The sequence below is a fragment of the Boleophthalmus pectinirostris genome, unplaced genomic scaffold (genome assembly GCF_026225935.1).
Source record: "Boleophthalmus pectinirostris isolate CB_2022bp ecotype Guang Dong unplaced genomic scaffold, ASM2622593v1 HiC_scaffold_8, whole genome shotgun sequence".
NCBI classification, from domain to species: domain Eukaryota; kingdom Metazoa; phylum Chordata; class Actinopteri; order Gobiiformes; family Gobiidae; genus Boleophthalmus; species Boleophthalmus pectinirostris.
In genome coordinates, this window is record NW_026571515.1 from 33,835,675 (window position 1) to 33,856,886 (window position 21,212).

Consider the following 21,212-nt stretch of genomic DNA (forward strand, 5'->3'; position numbering starts at 1 on the left):
GGCATAAAGTAGATTCAATTATATAATTTATTGTGTGTGGGCTTGTGTCCATGCTCATGTCTTTAATAGAGATAAAATAAAATAAACAAATTAAAAAATTACTTTAACAATATATTATACATCCAAATTTCTAATCATGATAGGCCTTGTTAGGGTTTGTTTAATTGTAACACATTTTGAAGCATAATATACAGTTAGAAAGATATACTGCGATAAATGATAATACTGCAAGTACTTTATGCCACTGATACAATAACAATAAAGCAGGATAATTACAGCAAATCACATTTAAATACAGTATTGTTAAAAGGCCTGAGCTGCAACAGAAATAGCAGAATGAACCACAGAAGTGACTTATTCAACCTTTTATGGCTCATATCTTATCATAACAAACAAAAATACCCCAAATCTACCCACTTTTACAAAGAAATTGTACACTCAATAAATAGTGAGCCCCAAAATATATTGTTCCACCTTTCATATATTGAACGATAAATCAATATAGTAATTCTTGTGACAGGTCCTGTGAGTGTATCTAGGGCTCTGTACCTGATGGTGATCTGAGAGGTTTTGGCGAGTCTCACTGCACTCTTCAGTCCAGTGTAAATCTGCCCCATCTCCATCGCCCCCTCCAGGCCAACCACCTCCAGACGACGGTCACTCAGATCTGAAGGCAATAAAGTCCCAGATCAAGCTTTTATAAAACACATTTAAACACATTTAAAAACAACCACAGATGTCAAATGTGCTGTAAAAGTCAATATAGAATGCAATCTGATAATACTTAACATGCAAAAATACAGTCAAATACAAAATAAAAATGTTAAAAGCCAGTGTCTATATAAACATAGAGGATAGTATAACAGAGAAGAGTCTAATGTAAGAAAATCTATTCATCTATTCATGGACATAAAAAGTGTGTATTTCTGCTGCCTTGTTTTCAATAACAGATTTTCTAACATATTTTAAATGTAATGATTCCTAATTTTAATTTTATTTCGGCCCTTTAAGAGTAAAGAGTAAATTTTTACTATTTTATAACATCATAATTTATCTGCACAGCCCTGTCCTCAGCTGTCCTCATTGTCCTCAGCTGAAGTAAGTCAGTGTCCACTGTAATGCCTGTTTACTTCCCTCTTGTTTCCTGTACTTGCTAGATATGGACACAGGAGGGAGTTATATACACACCAGCAGATAGGGCAATATAAAGCAGGTTGAAAAAAAAGTTTCATCATAACAATCAAAGTTGTTGTTTCTATTCACACTTCTCAGAGTTTGTCTTTCGTCTATAAATATCAAATGTCATCGTTGCTTTAGACTTAGACTCACGTGTTCAGAGTCAGTTCAGAGTTGCTTTACATGTTATATACAAATAATTTACTAATTTATGTGTACTAACTGACAGAGAAGTAGCATTTCTGTAATGTGTCAGCCAGATGTGGCCTTGACTAAGGACAGCTCAGTCCTTGTTATCTTCGCCAGAGAGGTATACCAGAGGTATAATACTCCCTATGACAGAAGCATAGTCAGACTGGATTGCAGTATAAGGGAATGGACAACACTATGACAGTGTCTTGAGGGTTCATGTCTCCAGGTGCTGGGTCTCATCTGGATAAACTCCAGCGTCATGTCTCTTCTCTTCTACTCTCAGACTAATTCAACTTATTCTACAACACTAATCTACTAACTAACTACATTTTCATATAGCTTCTATGTTTAAGTTTGAAGTTTGTGTACCTTGTGAAGTTACTTTTAGCACTTCCGGGTCAACTATGACTTCTGGCTCATCTGGACTTGACTTGGCATCGGTTTTCTTGGTCTCCCCCCACAGATTGGAACCGCCATGCATGCTGGGAATATTTAAGACTGCGACCCCCTCCAACGAAAGGCCCGAGAGATCAATGGGGGTGCCACAACACTTAGAGAAAAACACATGGCAAATAAGAGAGCCGTGTGTGAACTGCTAATGTTCTACTCAAGACAAAATACAAAGAAGAGACTGTTTTAAATACGGATGGGACAAGAGCTAGTGCCACTACGCTGGTGAGTTATTTTGAGAAGCCCTAGATCTAAAAGGAATAGCTACAATTACAGCAAAAATATTAAATGAAATAAATCAGAAATTGGGCTCTGAACTGCTGTTAAATTGAGTAAAAAGCTAATCTGGTCTCATTCTTGGGAAAAAAAACAAGATTAATATGTTCTAATGAAGTAAATACACTAGAACTAAACCAGGACTATAGTGGGACTAGATAGGATTAAATTCTGAAGCAAGACTATACCTCTAAAAACTAAACCATGACAAATAAAACTAAACTATATAGATTCTGACCAGGATTAAACTAGGGCAAAACCAATTATAAATATAAAATTGGAATAAGGGCCTAAAAAAGGACTGATTTAAAAAAAGGAAAAAAAAAAAAAATGTTGAACTAAAAACAGCAAAAAAAAAAAAGTTCTGAAGTTGTACCACAGTTTAGGAACCACCCCACTAAACCACTCTTGCAAAATGATGATGCATTCTCACCTCAATAGTTAGGTTTTCTTTGAGTTTCTTGCAAGAAGCAGAAATTGTTTCAGAAGTTGCAAATTCAAAATACCACAACTTATTCTTCATCCTGCAACCACAGAGAAAACATGTTGTTTTTTTAAAAGACAATTAAACACAAAAAGGCAAGTTTAATTCCTCAATGAACTGCCTTTCTGTAATAAAACATTTTGCACTGTCTCCCAAGGCAGTAGACTTCGGTCAGTGGTGTCTTAGTAGACCTAAATTTGTATTAGTCGACTAATCATTTTGCTTAGATTATAAGGATTTATATGGAACAAAAGCAGAAAGGGGAAGTGAGTTATCTAAAGTTTTGGTGTTTATATGTATAAGGCACATTAAACTCATGAATCAGTTTAGTCTGCTTATATAAATACATTGTTTCCTAGTACTTAGGCATAAATAATTGCTCCCATGCAAGTGTAGATATATAGAGATACATAATAGTTGTAACAATTTTTGTCACGCCCCTTTTTAGTCTACTAATCAATCGGCAGGACATGTCCTTATTTGCTGAATACAGCCCTACTGTCTCCACTTCAACAAAACTGCAGACCAAGTCACTGATGTAATTTTTGTGATACTGTTGCTGAATCCTAAATTTCCTTTGGGATCAATAAAGTATCTTTAATAAAGTCTTAGTCTTGTCCAAGTGTCTGACAAAGAGCACTGCAGCTCAATCACTCACTCTTTCTTGTAACTGATCCGCTTTGGGGCCAAACAGTGAATCATTTCAAGTGCCTATGACAGGTTCGGCCACTCATTTTACTAAAACACAGATTTTTGCAATATTATAATATTCACACTCGGTTTTTTTTAAGTTGGCCATTTTTAGGCCTAAAATTTTACTTCCTTTTTAGAAATTATGACATCACACTAGGGATTTCCATAACTGCAACAACAACCTAACAAAACTTCTCTAAAGTACACAGAAATTATTATCTGACATCATCATTCATTCACTCCATACCCGAGGGTGGTAAGCTACTATAGTAGCCACAGCTGCCCTGGGGCAGACTGATTGAAGGGAGGCTGCCAATCTGTGCCATCGGCCCCTCCGACGACCACCATGACTCACGCACACATCACTTTCATACTAGACAATGTGGGTGAAGTGCCTTGCCTAAGGACACAACGACATTTTTTGACCACTTGCTCCCCACTGTGGCACCTGATTTTCCCAGCAGTCTCGCATCCAAGTAGTAACCAGGCCCGGTCTTACTTAGATCTGACAAGATCAGGCTTTGACAAACTGGCATGTGTAAAGAACATATTTTTTGGGGTAGTTTTAACACACTTCAAAAATAACTATTGTGTACATTTACACAAGAACAAGATTTGGCCCTGGTTACAGTGGTTACTAAAGTAACACTTACCACACATCTGCTTTTCATTTTCAACCAGGAAGTAGTTTTTAATAATAAAATTAACCAATTGTCAAACTGAAGATTTTTTACATATTTTTTTTTAAATCTTAAAATGAATTATGTTAACTACTGTACATGTTTTTGAAATAGCTGTCATATGCACTGTAATAGTCCCATACCTGCTGTTAAACTTCTGTGGGTGTTTCTCCCTCATTGTGTGAAACCGATGTGCAATAGAAGCATCCTACAAAAGCAGAACAACATTAAAACAGGTTAAAACATTAACAAACAGCACTGTACTTCTGACTTTGAGATTTCCTATTTTTTCTGAACTCACCACCCCGATGGAGAAGTAGTTGTTGATGATTTCATATGGCACAGGGTCTCCCTGCTCTTGAGTTTCATCTGCAATCACTTTAAAGCTCCAGCGGTCCATCATCACCTCCGTGCTCAACTCTATGTCCTTCAAAATACGGCAAAGATCCTCTCCATCGTATCCTGGAATATAGAAAAGGTAAAATATATAAAAAGCGATGTTAACAGTCATCAGGGACTCGGACCACCCTCCACTGACACATCCATCCATCCATCCATCTATCTATCCAAGATTTTATGATAAGTTATTCTGTTTGACTACTTAAGTTAGGTATATTAAACTGGCTTTATATAACACTTATTGTCTATTCCACTCCACATTCATTGATTAAGTTATTATTGTAGCCACATCTGCGCTGGGGTAGATTGACAAAGGCGAGGCTGCCAATGTGCACCATTGACCTCTCCGACCAGACCATCAATCATTCACACACACCACATTCATAATATCCGGTGCCCTCAGTTTGCAGCTGTGGGCAGTGGAGAATTTTGAAAAGACAATTTAACAACTTAAAACTATAACTATGTACCTACAAAAAACATTATTTAAACTCGTAAATCAGATTACTTTTTCATGTTATGGATGTTATTTTGAGGACTCTTGATGACTGAAAATAAAGAAAAGCATATTGTCTTTATTGCTCTGGCAACAGTCCCAATTTTAATTCCCTCAAACCTATAAATAGCTTAAACAAAGCTTGCCAGCTTGTTTCCCTGTAAATACTAAAATATGTATTTATGTCTATTACTCATATTGTGCTGCAGTAATTCACAAGAAAACTTTCATATTTTCATTAGCAACAACTGAACATAATACAATTTTTGTTACCTCCTCCCCATCTGAGACATCGAGCAAGGTCATTTCCTGTGCCCAGAGGAAGTACAGCAACAGGAGGTCGCACCATTAGATTAGCCTTGTCTGTTTACAAATACAAAACATGTCACTATAGTCTCTAACACAGAGATAGAAAAACATTTGTTTATATATATTTTTTATCATGCTCTCTCACCAATGGCGTCTAGAATCCATCCCACTGTGCCGTCTCCCCCACACACTAATATCCTGTAGTCCTGTAGATTTCTAAAAAAACTCAAACTGAAACAAAAAATGCAAGAGTCATTTAGAAGTATAATTAAGTAAATGTAATGTTTCATCACAAAAGAGTTTCTTAATAAACTATTTGTGTTTGTTAATGCTTTCTTAAGGCTATAAAGATGTAGTTATTGTTAGGAACATTTCTACTCCACAAAATCAAAATGTGGCATTGCTAATTAGGGCTGCTGATAACAATGTTTTTAGCAGTCAATTAATGAACACTCTATCTAGTCAAACAATTATTTATACCATTATTATCTGATGCAATCTACAGTACCTACCCTGGGCCTGGACCTCCATTTGAGAGATTGTAAACTTGTCGTGGATTTAATAAATACTGGAATTTCCGTAAGATTCTGAAAAAGAGAAAAATAACTCAAAAATCTCAATCATGAAATTTAAACTTCCTGTGTTACTTTTGTTGTCACTGACCTTTCACCCTGTTTGCCACCACTTTTAGGATTCACAAACACTAACAGCGGGTGAGTGTTGGGCACAGGACTGATCTGTAAAACAAATGTTATGGTTACATAGTGATATTAAAGGTGCACTATGGAACTTTACTGGACAAAGCTCTGCCACCTGCTTGTCTACATCGAAATCATATTAATTTTCCTGCAATGATCATCAGTATATGATTACACTTATTTATAATGTTTTTAGTTTATATTTTGTTTTTATTGATGAAAAATACATTGAAACATGCATTTTTATTGTGAGTGGCTTGCCTCGCCACAGATCTGACATGTAACTTTGACTGATTCATATTTTTTGAAAGATTGAATCAAAATTGTAAAAATAATTTTTAAAATGTTGCATAAATTCTTATCCATTGTAAACCGATTACTTAAATATTAACTACTGGGTTAATCTATTAGCTAAGTTAGCATTAATGGCACTCCTAAAATAAACATTCACATTGTTTATGGACTTTACCTGCAGCACTTGTCCATCTGGAGTCGTATTGAGGTCACTGTCATCTCCAGATCCTGAACAGCCATTTGTTCTTTCCTTTAAAAAACAAACCGATAGGTAAATATTCATATAAATCATAAGGCAAACTAAGATATGTTTGTATTGTGGGGGTATGGAAAACCTATTCACTACAATGCATCTGTCAAAGAGATTACAGAAAATATTAAATGCACTGAGTCAATATGCATTATTCCTACAGCCTTTAAAACAGTTTTTCTATCCCACCACCCAATTGTTTATATAGCCATTTTATGTACATTTTAGATTTACTACTATTATGCTACTTAGGATGGGCGATATATCAGTTCCCATATCGGTATTGAACAATACTGATACCAAATCGTCTCACTATTCCATGCTGATATTCTATACTGATATTTTTTTGGCACTGCCTCATTCTCTGACTAATGAGTGAAAATGGAAATAGGAGACATGTAACAAATAATTTTGTATTCCAGATAAATACATTTTCTTATTATTTTTTTACAAAAGTTAATTAAAGCTAAAAAAAGTAAATATTGGTATCAGCAAATATTGGTTATCGGCCACAGCAGCAAACGAAACATCGGTATAAATAATAAATCCATACTGGTCCATCCCTAGTTGTCCATACACAATTTTATATATTATCAAATTGCCCCACTGGAATAAATAAAGTTCTATTGTAATTGTAACTCATAGTAGTAGTAGTAGTAGTAGTTGTAGTTGCAGTAGTATAAACCCTATTCATTGTGCAAGCATTTGTGATAGAGGCTACAGAGGGAATAAAGAGAGCACATGCAGATGTGCAGTGACAGTTGTGTGCTTTGCATTGTGTTTGTTGTAACCAGGTGTTTTCTGATGCACCTTTATTACAGGATATATGGCCCACGGAGGAAGGATATGGTCCCGAAGCGGCCCACAGCTGCACTCTATGGGCTCCAGCTCTGCACATTCATCATGCCGCTGAAACACAAGAACAAAGATAATTAAAGCTGGGGTAATGGACTATCTTCTTGTAAAATAAAAATACAGTTTTCCTCCCCATCATTATGCGTAAAAGTTGGACCTGTGCAGTATTCGTTTTATATACCTAAGCACATAGTTAAAAATACAGTAGCAATCAGTGCAAGAGGATTTATAAAATAGTACAGTTGAATAGGGTTCTGAATGTCTTTTATCACTCCTGGGTTTAATTAACATGCTGCTGGAAATACTTGGACTATGCACGCATGGTCTGTTACCAAGGAAACAAATAAGTAATTTAAAAGTTAAGTCCTAAGCACAAATGAACTAAATGCTTAGAACAACTTGATGGTTTCTATTGCATATACAGAAAGAACAATGATTGAATGTTTGTTTTGAGGGAGATAACTTCACTAAACACGATTAATTAAAGATGTAATATGTAACCTTTCCAGTGAGGGTTTTGCTTCCTGCTTGCCTCCATTGAAATGTTATTGCCTGATTTGCCCGATATATTCCACAGTATGGCATTAAGCATATCTATTAGGGATGGGCATTCGATGAAATTTTCTTAATCGATCGTCGGAAGAATTAACGATCGATTATCGATTAATCATTAACGTTTTTATATTAAAATGATCATCATTATTATTACTATCTGCACTGCTAATGTGCATAAATAAATTCAACTTAACGACATATAAACATAACGACTCTAGAGCCACATCAATCCGTTTGACATTATTATGTGTTTAATTCAGTTTTGCGCAACTCTCACAGAAACGAAACTTAAAACCGCATCGCTAATTTGCATGAACTCAGCGAAGATAAAACTACAGCTCTTGTGTCGCTGATGTGGTCAACTTCTGTCAGATTAAAAGACATGACTCAGTGGAATATACGTTAGTGTGACCATATTTGCGTTTGTCAAAACCAGGACACCGTACGGGGGGAGGGAGGTAGGGACTCGTCATCGACATTGCGCGACTCTCACCTGGCAAAACTTTTTCCCACTGGACACCGACACATATATTCCTGCTTTGTACACTGTCCACATGGACTCACACTTGTCCCGAACGCAACGGAAAGCGTGGAATTTCTTATACAAACCATCGTTAAATACGCATTTGTGCTTCGGTACGCTGCAGACTGACCGAGTGTTTGTGTCTGCTCGCTCCTTCTGAGTGCAGAGAGACACATGTACTGACCCTGTTTGGTCACGCTACGCACAGCAACCTGCATTCGGTTTGTCGATAAAAGTAACGTAATTGATGAAATTCTTAATGATCAATTATCGATTAATCATGCCCATCCCTAATATCTATCTCATATTTCTTTCATTGAAGGCTTGAAAAATACCTGCACTACATGTAAAATAATACATGCATTTTTGCGAATGGGCCTGCCTCTCCAATTGGCCTAGTGGCATCCCCTGCTCATCTCCATGGAAATAGATATGTTTAATGCCCTTTAGTGCCCCCTTAAATATATGAATGACAAGCAGTAACCCTACTGAAGGTATGTTTTTGAAATGCTAACATAATTAAAACTTGGTTACAAACTCCCAAATTGTGTTTCGCTTAAATGTGATGTTTGAAATGTTACATAACAGTTTATGATTCACAGCGGATGAGATGAAGAGGTTAAAATAGAGGTGCTTACCATCGTGTGGCACCAGACGCAGTGTTTGCCCGTTAAACCCTGAAGGCTCTTGATTTTTTTCTGGCATTTATCACACTTCCTCGAATCACAGTTCCCACTCACCCAGTCGTGTGTTGGAACCTGAAATGTACCAGGACTTTAATATCACTGCCCAAATAACAGCACATATGCAGCGGAAATGTACATTATGTAAGATGCAACACCACAAAAACAGTTAAAATGTCAAATTAAATTCTGAATATTAAAGATGGATTATGGAACTTCCTGGTGAAGGATCTGTCACTTGTTTATCTCATGAAAATGTACCAGGATTTTAATATCATTGCTCAAATAACAGCACACATGCAGCGCAAATGTACATCATATAAGATGCAACAGTACAAAAGCATTATATTATAGATACACTATAAGGAACTTTTCTGGTGGAGGGCCTGTTACATGCTTGTCTCCGAAGCACAAGGTTTTTATTGCTTACATAGAAAAAACAATGAATATTTGTTCTGAGGGAGATAACTTCAGAAACAGGATTATTTAAAGGTGTAATGTGGAACTTTTTGGTGGTTGTTTTGCTACCTGCTTGCCACCATTGATTGATTTATGATTTGCCTGGAATCTTCCACTATAGTACAAAATAGTAAAAAACTTTCATTTACACAGTTACAAGCCTTTCTATGGCCACACATTACTTGGCTATTGCAGAGTCACCTGCTTGTCCCCACGGAGATTTCTAAGTTTTATGCCATACTGTGGAACATTCCAGGCAAAACCACAACATAGCCATTAGGAAAGGAAGATTTTGGACCCTTACCAAAAACCTACATAGATCCCCCTTAACTGTTTTAAGTTGTTTTGACAAGTGTAGATTGACTTATTATTAAAATTACTGACTGTTTAATTTGTCTTAATATCTTTCAGGCAGGTTTAATAACTGTTTTAATTTACTTATTTTAGGCATAATTATCTGCCAAGAAGAAAGAAAATTAACAGCGTCATAACAAAACAATTTAAACCTCACTGACAGATAATTTTGCCTTTTAAATTACAACTGAAAAGAATAGTCTGAAATGACTGGGCACTATCAATTAATCTGGGACTAAAAATAAACAAAACAAAGCAATAAAAATAAAATCAAAATATTGCTTAGATCCATTTTAATATTTTGAATTCAGGTAATTTTAACTTAACTTACCCCTGTATCTTTCTTTGACTTGACATAGGTCTTGGTGCAGGGAGCTGGGTTCCTGTTGGCGCAGCGACCATGGACTGTGTATTTACAGCCTGTACAAAAGAAAAGACAATAGGGAGATAAAGACTAATCTATATTAGAATTACTAATTATTACACATGGTACTATGGTATTGGAAAATATAAGTGACAGCATCAGGTTTTATTGCAATTTACCCTAAAAATGTAATCATAAATGTGTTTTAATAAAGCTGGTCACATAATATAAGGAAATCAGAGAGGGGCTGATTTTTTTAAGGTATAATTGTGTAAATCATAAAATGTGTTGCAGTTTCCTCTGTAATACAAATATACTCTCAAACTAACATATGATACTGTGAAACTGTACAAACCAAATCAACTGTATTGTGAATTGTCGAAATCTTTTATCATTTCATTGGTTTAGGTTTTTCTCATTGTAAGTTTTGCCCCCCGATGGTGACCTGTGGTACTTACAGGTGCAGCACAGGCCCTGCTTCCTGAGCCCCAGCAGCATGCTCTGACACACGTTACAGTAAACAGGCTTGTTAAAATGCTTCATCCTCCAAAGGTGCTGTCCATCTTTCTGTGTCACCTGAGAAATAAAAACAAAAAGTTAAAGTCCCACATACACATTATACATATGCATATGTATAATGTATGGAAAAAAGTACATGTAAGTATTTAAGTAATTAGGTTAGATGAAATGTTCCTAAAATAAAATTTTGGGGTGTCATGCTAAATAATGCTGCCCAACTTAGTAGGAGGCCAAACACTGATGATATAAAGAATAAGTTGAAGTGTAGGTCAATGCATGTAAAACTTATACTGACCAATTATACCTACTTCATAAAAAAGCCAAAAGACCATAAACGTCCTAGAGACCACACTAATAAACCTTTTGTGAAACTGAAAACCCTAAAATTTATGGAACAGCAATGAGGAAAGGACATGTCTGTGTACCTTTCACTCGCACTTCCCTAGAACAAAGAGGCCTTGTTGTCACTGGAGCGGAACTTTTTGGACAATGTATTCAAAACTTCCCATTCAATTATTCACTTCAAACATATAAACAAAAGGATAAAAATTTTAAACTACAGAAATATATAAAATTAAAATGTAAATTGTGCAATTTTGCCACCATGAGTGATGGTTGCCTAATTGCTAGTGAGTGTGACTTTCTTGGTTTAGGTCACGCTTCTATTTCAACATGTATTCAAATTGCCCACTGAGGAGTGAAACAATTCAAATGACAAAAACAGCTGCTAGTTATCTGCTTAGTTAATGTTGTTTTTGACAACTATGATAATCAGTTTGAGTCTAATGAATATGTGTGGATTTAAAAACACTGAGGAGCCCTTCCTGGTTTACCACCTATTCATGCAATGACATCGGGAGGTGGAAGTGTTTGAGATTAACTGAATAAACTCAGCTTCTCTGGTAGAGCGTCTGCCTCCTGGTTGTTTCCATGGGGATCTTATTTGTTTGCCTTGTGAATATTCCACAGTGTCATCAGTGTGATTATTCTATCACCATGAGAAGCAGGTCAGGCCACCAGCCCAAGTTACATGTCAAAGCCTGATCTCATCAGATCTCAGAAGCTAAGAAAAGCCAGGCCTGGGTAAAACTTGGATGGGAGACCACTGTCATTGTGTCCTTAGGCAAGACAGTTCACCCGCATTGCCTAGTTAGAAAGTGGTGTGTGCATGAGTGTTGGTGATGGTTGTTTTGGGTATCTTGAAAGTCTCTATATAACTACATTGATTAATTAATAATAAAAAAAATAATTAATGTCAAATCTGTGGAGAAGTGACCCAGCTCATAGAAAGAAACATGTTTTTGTATTAATTAGCAATTAAAAGCCATTCTTAAATAAACAAGAGATACGTTTAATGCCATACTGTGGAACATTTTAGGCAAAACCATAACATCTGAAGACAAGCAGATCCTTCACCACAAAAATTACATATTGCATCTTCAAAAATATTGATTAACAATAGCTTAATATATTAGAATAGAACCTTTATTTAATCTGTATCACAGTTGTCATTCCATCCAGTAAAATGCATCACTCTAGTGTAGTTGATACAAAATGCCCACGGGTCTTTTGTATAGTCTATTTTTCACTATCTATTCATAAACCTACTCTACACTGTCTCTCTTTACAGGGTGGTTTTGCACTCCCACTCACGAGTAACCGTGATAATAAGATGAATACAGAAAGTAGCACTGAATATTATTATACTCATATATTAAAATGTTTTACATTGTCAACAAAACAAAAACAGATTACTCGTGGTGTGTAGGTGGACCCTTAGGTTTTCACTCACAAATGGGTCTGTCCCAGAGAGATCATGTAAAGATGTCTAGAAGAAACTACGCAACAGCTGCGTGGCACATTTGCTTGCCATCTTGTGAGGGAAGGATAAAGATTTTTCTCAATCTGGTAAGTGCACTAAAGGGCTATACAGATAAAGGGTTGCCACAATACGAAATTTCAAACTCGATTTAGGAAAAGGCTCAATACCAATTTTGACAATGACTATAAAAACTCTGTTATTTTAAACAAAAGATTGTAATTTCCCACACAATATAATTTACGTTTGTTTAATATTATCAAGCGGTTTTATACGAGTTATAATATATATTCCAGAAAGGTCATTTTTTTCAGTATCGATGGATGCTACTAATGTACTTTTTAAACAAATTTTAGTATTGATTAGTATCTAGATATACATTTTTTGTGACAACCCTATACATATGCATTACTTTAGTTATTCACTTTTGCCTTTCACATTTTGCACAAACAGTGAGATTGAGCAGGGTAGAAAAGGCACAGTTTTCTGGGGCATGTTGTATTTCCGTAAAACGAAGTTTCTCTGTAAGGCAAACACTCACACAGTATTGCAAGTAAGTAACCTAAAAATAGTAATTTAAACTCTAAGACTGAGTAGTTGGTATAGTTTGTGCAGTGGTTAAGTTGCTGTACATGTAATGAGCAGTTAGTCTAAATTTTGCAGTTTGAGTTATAGCTCTGGTAATATGCTGAATGTCTCACCCCACACTCTCCACCTGTTTACACTTATGTATGATCTAACATGGGCTTAAAGAAAACTATATCCAAAATAGCAAAATAGTTTATACTTTTTCTGTAATTCATGTTTGATGGATTAAATTTAAAGTGACATTTATTCACTACAGATTATGGATAACTGTGTAAGTAACTGCGTGAAATAGATGCAGCTCCCTTTTTGTTTACATGTGTGCTCGGGAAGAACTTCCAGTCAAAACATGGCCGTCAAATGTGAGATCAATTACTGTAGGTTCATATCGGAATGTCTCCTCTAGAGTTATATTCCTGCTCTCTCTCCCTCTCTCTTTCTGCCCCCTCCCTCTCTATATCTGTCCCTCCTTCTCTACCTCCTTCTCTTCTCGCTCACTTCCTCCCTTTCTCTCTAACCACAGCCTCTATCTCTCTCTATCCCTCTGTCCCCTGTTTCCTACCTCCCCCTTCTCTCTCCACTCCCTCTCTTCCTCTCTCTATATATATTTCTCGCTCTCTCTCTCATCCCATCTCTCTTTCCTCTTCTTCCTCCACTTCCCCGCTCTTTATCCGTCTCTCACGCCCTCTATCTCCGGCCCCCCTCTCTCTCTACCATCACTCTCCCTCGTTCTTCTCTCTCCCTCTCTGTCCATCTAGCTCTCTCTCTCGCTCTCTCTCTTTTGGCCGTGTATTTTAAACATGAATCTCTATGGGGAGTAAGAAAGCATTCTGCAGTGTGAGGGGCAGACTAAAGGCACCAAGGCTTCGAATGTCCATTTGTACCCAGAAATAGCCCAAAGGGGAAGTCCCTGGCATTGTTCTCACCCAAACCAGTCCAGCTGACCAGAGGCTTGGCAAAATCATGGAAAACTAAATAAAACCTGTATAACATTTCTGTGGGAAGATGGGATTGGTAGTTTTCAGATTCAAGAATGTGGTATGATTTAACTATTTCAGATGCAGGAAATTTATAGCATTTTATGAGATGTATATGAAGGAAATTACACAAATGTTGTTTATTAATCCATATTATAGTATATTAGCATTACAGGTTATGATTAATGGTTTACTACATAACCTTTCTGATGGAGGTCTGACACCTGCTCCATGGAAATGCCCAGACATTTCCAGAGTAAGACATTAAACTTCCTTTCATGTTCTGTTATAATCCTCCCAGATTGTGGGGCTGCCAATTTCCCTATTGATAACATGGAAATATTCTAATAAGTAAATCCACAAATGCTAAATCGCTATTATACAAAAAAATATCTATCCATCTCTATTAAAGATGCATTGAAATTATCCTGGTGGAGAATAATTGTTTTTATAGAGATGCTATGCTATTTGCCTAGAATATTCCACAGTTTGACATTAAACATACAGGTCAGATTTGTGGAGAGGCAACCCTACTCACAGAAAGAATACATGATTTTGAAGGTATTTTTCATCAATAACAACACTTGTTTTTAAGTAAATATATAAGATAGTTACGTTTAATGCCATACTGTGGAACAATAACATCTCCATCAAGACAAGCATTAATATAGCAGCTGAGCTTGAAACCAGATGACATTCCTGCACATAACTGCAAATCTCCTGTGTGTAGATCAAGAGGCCAAGGACAATATGAAAATAGGCCAACCATTCAGTCTCCTCATAAAGGTTTTACCACAAAGAGAGAGAGGTGTGGAAAACAAACATGGCGGTGCATACCTTTAGCCCAAGGAGCACCAGCAGCGGGACGTTGTTCATGCCTCCGTTCACCCACTCGTCCAGGGACACGGTGCCACTGCTGTCTGCATCTATGGCTGTCATCATGTCCTTCAGAACCTGAGGAGAAGAATGTCAATGAAGCTACACTAAGATAGTATGATTAATTGAATTTATGAAGAATAATTGTGTGAATTTCTGAAGCAACAATGTATTTTTTTTTACCCTGGCTGACGATTAATAACAGCAGTAAAACAGATCAATTAAATCAATCTATGTTACAGTGTCACTTCTTCATCAGTAACGTACTTGGAGTTGTGATTTGTTTCATTCACATGTTTAACACATAAACCCAGCAAGTTTGAGCTGTTTTTCTTCTCTAAAACTGAAAAAAACTCTGTTCCACCTGTGCTGTTAAACTCCATACACCTTCACTAGAATCATTTGGATAATTTTAGTCCTGGAAACTCTACTGCCCTGGAATCTCTATTGAACAAAAGCCAAAAGGTAGATGCAAGTTTGAAAAATACCACTACATGACATCACAAGGTAGAACAGAGCATTTTGAGTTTGGGAGATGTAAATAGCCTAATAATGTAGCATTACTTAACCACGTGTGAATGAAACAAAACAGGTATGTTTCTGGGGAGATAACAATGTTCTAACATGGCTAAATGCTCATTTCTTTTGCATAAAATAGGACCTTTTAAAGTATATGGACTTTATCTTTATTTGTTAGCTGAAGGTAGGAACAGCACATTCAGTTCACATTCAGAGTTAGAATGTAACACTGTTCATTGTGGTGCTGTGAAATCAGTCCAATTGAGAATTGTTTCAGCCGAGCAATAGGCTCTATTCACACTTACGTCACTAACCAGGAAGACGTTTGCAACGATGCGATTACATCTTCCAAGGCCCAGTTTTCTTCATCTACATGTCAGTGTAGCATTCCGATATGTCCGGCTAATCAACAATTACAACCCTACCTCAGTTTTCACCATTTCCCCACTGACTCACTCTGAGCACATTGGTACATGTGATTAGAAGAGATGAGGGTGCTAAATTCAAGATGATTCCAAGCAGCACATAAGTCTGCAGTCCTCATTTTACCGCTGTTCACATTTACTTCAATGGGTTTTACCACAGTTGGTTTTAGGCAAGCCTGTTGACAATAACTCATGTCTTTCTAAACGTCTTCCTGGTTTGTGACGTAAGCGTGAATAAAGCCTATCGTAGGGACTTTTTAACCAACCGTCTGTCAGTAAAGCAGAGTTTGTACTTTGGAGGAAAGAATTTGACTACTTTTTGTGTTCAATAGCACTGACTTGAAAATCTGTCCTTGAATTAAAACTGAAAGACATTTTCTCAAATTAATGAGAGAAAAAAAATCTAATAAAAAATTGGGATCTATTATTTGATTTTTTCCCCCATATCTTGTGCCCTAGTTCATTTCAGAGAATATGATAGCTGGTCCAGATGACTCCTTTGGATACATTTTTGTGCAATGCTTTTGGTGATTAACAGCTAGAATATTTACATTACCATATTTACCCCCCCAAGTTTCCAGATTCTGTGTTGCTATATAAGGACGTGTATTACGAAATGAATTATGGATACACATAACAGACATATTTTTCAAGGCCAGGTAGCATTCTTTGATTTGGCTGGGTTTCCACTTGTACACATTGGAACACAGCACATGGGATTAAACATGGACTAAACAAAGACTAAACCAGTACTAAACTAGGACTACACCAAGGCTAAATCAGGACTAAACCAGAACTACACCAGGTTTACACCAGGAGTAGACCAGGACTAGACCAGGATTAAACCAGACCTACACCAGAACTAAATTGGGACTATCAAACCAAGACCAAACCAAAACATATATGAAAATAGATTTAAAAATATGTGGAGGGGGGCTTACAGGAAGTAGCTCTGAGACATCCCAGCCAAGGTAGTCTGCTGCATGCATCATCTGAGCAATGATTCTGTCCACTTCCTGTTTAAATAAAACCAAAACAGTGAAGTGAGAAAGCGATTAAAAAGTAACAAAACCTGATTTTCTATTTCGACTTACAGAACTGTCCAGGACTCCATTACCATCTCTGTCGTACAGTTTGAAAGCAACTGTAGAAAGAGAGACAAAAAGTGTTTTTCAGAGAAGAATGACTAATGAAATTCAAATCTGAAGGCTGCAGATATTGAATTATATCAAAAATATATTGTCTTTTAGTGATACTTTGCAGTGGATGTCATCAACATTCTCTGAGAGTGTGAAGCTAACTGAATGCACTGCTCTGAAGCTCTGTTACTCAAGTTAGACTTTGAGCTTTGTTTTAACACAGACTGAGCAGAAAGAGCTGACTTGGATGGGATTACAACAGGTGAGAGGATTTGTGCTGCTAGGTCTGGTAAGTCTCTCGCACATAACATTACAGAGACAAGCCAGCTAGCATTTGCCAACAGTTTTTCAGTTAGTCACTCTCTCATTTTTGTGTAAAATCAAACACTTAAACAGGAACATGAAGGCTCGTATTGATCACAGGCTCCTAAATATAAATGTTGAAATCTATTTTTTCTTGAGTTTTCAGACACTCTGTCACTGCAAAGTATCAATAATTCAAGAACCTTCAACTCGCACTAATAACTCACACTCCAGCTTGTCCCTGGGCTGTCCATCTTCCAGGAGAGAGAAGTAACAGGACACATCCTTCAGAAAGACCTCCTCTGCAGCAAACAGACAGAGACGAGGAGATAGTGAAACTTATATTATAGCTTTACACTTTCCATAGCTATTAACAATTCAAACAAACCATTATATCTGTTTTGAAACTGAAAGTCTTCAAAATGTCACCTATAAACAGGAACCCCATGAAGAGTGAAAGTACTAGTCTGTAATGCCCACTGCTGACAGCCTTGTGTTGATAAAGAGCATTCCAAACGAACTGTAGTAAATTGATGTGAGGTTTGTGTGATGCTAGCGTGGAGGCGTTTTGTTTTGGCTAATCTTACTGGCACTGTCTGTGGAGTCTTTGGAGTTTTGGAACGATCGGAAGAGTCTCTGGCACAGGTCCGCAGGGAAGTCCTCCACCTCCAAATATGTCTTCAGAAACAGACGGAAGCCCTCCTCATTGATGCACTACAACAACACAAAACACACAACGTAAATAATGAAATGAATAAATAATAATCATGTTCAAAAGTTGCATTAATATTAGCAAGCTACTCATGGGTTTCAGCTTTGTGTTATATGCAACATCTTGACGACCTTTACCCCATTCAAAAGATATAATATTTTGTTTTTAATTGTTAATCTCTATGGTAATAGTCCTACTTTTTCATCAATCTGAAACCCATGGATATAGCTCAGGTTTGTGTCTGGCTTTTTGTTTCTGAAACTGATTTATTGTAATCTAGAGTCCTAGGTGATAGTGTAATGTAAAAGTTTAGTACCAGTCAAAAGTTTAGACACACTTTTTAATACATTTTTCTACAGATTTCTACAAATATCTGCATTGTACATTCTCACTGAAAAGCCATGAATGAACCCATATTGACTGTAGTAAACAAAAAATATCTCAAAATAAATAAAAAAATTAAAATTATAAAAAAAAAAAAAAAAAGCCACTCTTTGCTTTGAACCGTGGTCTTTACTGTTGGCATTTCTTGATCTTGACATGGTATACTTGTGAAGTGAAAACCATTTCAGGAGAGAAAGGCCAAGGGTTTGTAGCACTGTCAATAAAGCAAGGAGTGGCTACTTTGAGAATTTGCATCTAAAATTAAAAAAAAATATTTAGTTGAATTATTTCATGTCTTTTTATTTCTTTGCTACATAATTCCATATATCTTGCACAATTTATTTTATGTCTTCTGTATGTATCTAAAATGTACAGTAAGTAATAAACATAAAGAAACAAAAACATTTAATGGAAGGATCTGTCTAAACTTTTGACTGGTACTGTAAGTGGAAGATTATTTTAGTGCATGTTCATTGTAAACCCCAAAGCTGATCTAAAATCTCTTAATAATAGAAATTGGTCCTCTAACTTCCTGTACAAAACTGCAGAACTGAGAACCTCCGCGTCTTCAGAGTAGCATTTCAGTTTCAGTTGTGACAAGCGGTAGATTTTCATTCACATGACTTTATTGTTGACAGTATGAATGCTTGGCATAATTGTAAGTAAATACAGGGCTGTGGGTGTTGTTAAGGGGTATTAGAAAACAATGAATGCAAGACCCAAAGAAATAAATGGGAAAATACATGAACAGACTATCATATGGGAACACAGTTAAAACAACTCTGGTGAAATGTTTAGGAGTTACCATGGTGGCACAGTACACACACAAAACGTTTTAAGAAAACTCAAAAAACAAACAAAAAAAAAATTAAACAACACATTTTCAGGAGTCTGTGATTTAAAAAAGTGTCCATGATTCTGTTTAGGTGTTTGATTTTCAACAAAAAAGGTGAGAGAGACTAACTGAAAAACTGTTGGCTAATGCTAGCTATCTTGTGACTGTAATTTTATGTGTGATAGATTTATTTAACAGCACCAGTCAGATTGCCTGTTGTAGTTCCAGCTACAACAGTTCAGATTAAAATCTAACAAGCCTCAGACAGAGCAGAGCCTACAGTTAACATCAGCTGCAAGGTATCAGTATAATGTTTTTATTAATGCATATCTATAGACTCTTCACTTGTTAAAAACAAATAGCAATTTATTTATTTTTTTATCAAAAGCTTTGATTCAATTGGATGTTTTCAGATTCTACAAGAGAAGATGGGGTCTGGAGACAGTGATATTGAAATGACTATACTCATAAGAAATGGCAAAGAGAGAATTCCACAAATGTTGGGTGGATGATGTGTCTTGCCGCACACAACAACAATAAATCATTGTCACAAGTAATGAGCATTTAACCATCAACTTTCAAGTAAGCAAACATTTATATCAACAAAACTTTTTCTGAAAATAGAATACCACTTCATTCACAGAGTCTCGTAGATACAGACACAGTGAAATGCACATTTGTGGGTTTTGTTTGAGTAACTTTGCTATTTTAGGAAGTAAAGGACAGTTACTGAAGTCATCAAAATATGTGTTGCTTTGTCAGTAGCAACATAAAACACCACAGTTGAATAAGACAAGGTAGCGTATGCATGGTGCATGGGTAAACTACTACACAAGACTAACAATTTGACTGTTGTAGCAAATATGTTTGTGATTTACAAATACTACAAATATCATCCATTAAAGAAGACCTATTGTACTTCTGTCTGCTACATAGTTATAATCTATAGCACCCATGAATCATTGTTATAATTTGCACATTTTAAATATTCTTTGCAGTACTCTTGTAAAAGAAACAAGTCTTCTGTGGAACAAAACGGCATTGCCCAATAGGTGCAGACATTGTCATAGACATCACAACAAATAGCTGTGTAGTTGGTGGTCCCGCCGATGGAAAGCTGCAGATCACACTAGTGAGCAGAGGATTCATTTGTACCAAAATGATGTGGGCATATGCCAGTGGCAGTGAAAATGGGGGTGAATCGGCAAAATAGCATCTTGTAAATAAGCGATTTAAACTTACTCAAATATGCATGAATCACTTCATATACAACTTTGGGTGAATAAACGGTGAGGGGAAACAACTATGACATGGTTAAATGCAGTGAAAAGGTCTGCTTTAAATAGTATACGTTTCAGTTGTGTAGGTAGGTCTCAAAATGTAAAAAGATTATAAATAGGCTGCATTTACATTTGGTCATACATTGTAAAAGGTACATTGAATTTAGTCACTGTTGACCATAACTTCATTGCAGTCCGTGTAGTGAGGGTTTTGTATTTGATCAAATAGGTACTAGTAGGAACCAGTATTTCTGCATTGATTGTGTGGATTGAAACTGAAAAGAGAGGCTTTTGTGCTGCCTGCTGCCTGTGCATGTCTATTGCTTGTCCTGTGTCATCGTTGTTGTTGACTTATGTTGTGGAAAAGTCTATGTTTTTGAATGCTGTTATATGTTTAAAATCTGCTAGTGACTTGTTAACTTTTATAACTTTTTACCTCATTGTATAGATGCTATGCACTGGCACCATTTTATCTGAAAAATGCCCCTCAGCATTCAGAGGATGTGGCCCTGGGGCAGAACTATGGGCAGCTTAACAGACACAATGTGTTTCTTTGCTTTTTATGGCATAATTTTTGGTCCATTAAACGGCAACATGGAAATGGAAAGTAGTTTCTCCATTGTTGCTGTGGCTGTGCAGAGTTTGTTAG

General features: G+C 36.4%; 1 protein-coding gene across 1 annotated transcript in view; it reads right to left on the bottom strand.

Moving 5' to 3' along the window:
- dgkaa (diacylglycerol kinase, alpha a) overlaps positions 1-21,212 on the bottom strand; it is a 52,273-nt gene that overhangs the window by 4,009 nt on the left and 27,052 nt on the right. Inside the window, exons 4-22 of the mRNA XM_055165805.1 lie at positions 17,940-18,066; positions 17,580-17,654; positions 17,005-17,054; positions 16,852-16,926; positions 14,928-15,044; positions 10,649-10,766; positions 10,158-10,246; positions 8,969-9,088; positions 7,208-7,306; positions 6,323-6,397; positions 5,819-5,892; positions 5,668-5,742; positions 5,301-5,386; positions 5,120-5,209; positions 4,253-4,413; positions 4,095-4,159; positions 2,528-2,618; positions 1,738-1,918; positions 550-667 (exon numbers count right to left, since the gene is read on the bottom strand). Coding sequence (XP_055021780.1) covers positions 550-667; positions 1,738-1,918; positions 2,528-2,618; positions 4,095-4,159; positions 4,253-4,413; positions 5,120-5,209; positions 5,301-5,386; positions 5,668-5,742; positions 5,819-5,892; positions 6,323-6,397; positions 7,208-7,306; positions 8,969-9,088; positions 10,158-10,246; positions 10,649-10,766; positions 14,928-15,044; positions 16,852-16,926; positions 17,005-17,054; positions 17,580-17,654; positions 17,940-18,066 — 1,886 coding nt within the window. The remainder of the gene's footprint in view (positions 1-549; positions 668-1,737; positions 1,919-2,527; positions 2,619-4,094; positions 4,160-4,252; positions 4,414-5,119; positions 5,210-5,300; positions 5,387-5,667; positions 5,743-5,818; positions 5,893-6,322; positions 6,398-7,207; positions 7,307-8,968; positions 9,089-10,157; positions 10,247-10,648; positions 10,767-14,927; positions 15,045-16,851; positions 16,927-17,004; positions 17,055-17,579; positions 17,655-17,939; positions 18,067-21,212) is intronic.